General features: G+C 35.3%; 1 protein-coding gene across 1 annotated transcript in view; it reads right to left on the bottom strand.

Annotated features, from left to right (window-relative positions):
- The window catches only part of Spice1 (spindle and centriole associated protein 1), a 44,960-nt gene that overhangs the window by 36,871 nt on the left and 7,526 nt on the right, over positions 1-563 (bottom strand). Inside the window, exon 2 of the mRNA XM_013351774.2 lies at positions 65-160. Within this exon, the coding sequence (XP_013207228.1) occupies positions 65-160 (96 nt within the window). The remainder of the gene's footprint in view (positions 1-64; positions 161-563) is intronic.

Raw genomic sequence — 563 nt, 5'->3', positions numbered from 1 at the left:
CCATTCATGCCCAGAGCCATGGCATCCATCCCCTGAAGACCTTACTTACTATCCCGAAACTTACATCCCATTCTTGCCTCGCTGAAGCTTTCTTCTTTACTTTCAGAGTTTTTCTTCCACCTCCCCGTGGACCAAAGCGATTCACTCTGATCAATGACATCTAGGAATAGTAATTTTTTTTAAATACAGACAAATATTTATGCATTATAGAGAAGGGGACACCTAGGGCAAACAAAGTCACTCTCAAAGTAATAGAAGAATTTAATCATGATGAAAAAAATAGGCTATCAAAATATTTTGTTTTCTCATTTTACAATTAATAGTAAAGTAAAACCAGTAATCACAATAAAAAGGTCTTAAATAACAAAGCTTGTTTCTTAAAAAAGAACTTTGGAAATATAGAAATTACGACCTAAAATAGAAAAATTAAATGGTTGTATCTGTCATCAGATACAACATTCACAATTAAAAGAAAAATGCCAGGAAATGGGCAGCATGAGGAAGAAAAGCGCAGTTGTAAGCGTGCTAATGCTCATCCCACCAGGCACATGTAGTAATGGGAG

The sequence above is a fragment of the Microtus ochrogaster genome, chromosome 2 (assembly GCF_000317375.1).
Source record: "Microtus ochrogaster isolate Prairie Vole_2 chromosome 2, MicOch1.0, whole genome shotgun sequence".
Classification (NCBI taxonomy): domain Eukaryota; kingdom Metazoa; phylum Chordata; class Mammalia; order Rodentia; family Cricetidae; genus Microtus; species Microtus ochrogaster.
Note: the sequence above shows the minus strand (reverse complement) of the source record. Positions and strands in the feature narration are given on the sequence as shown.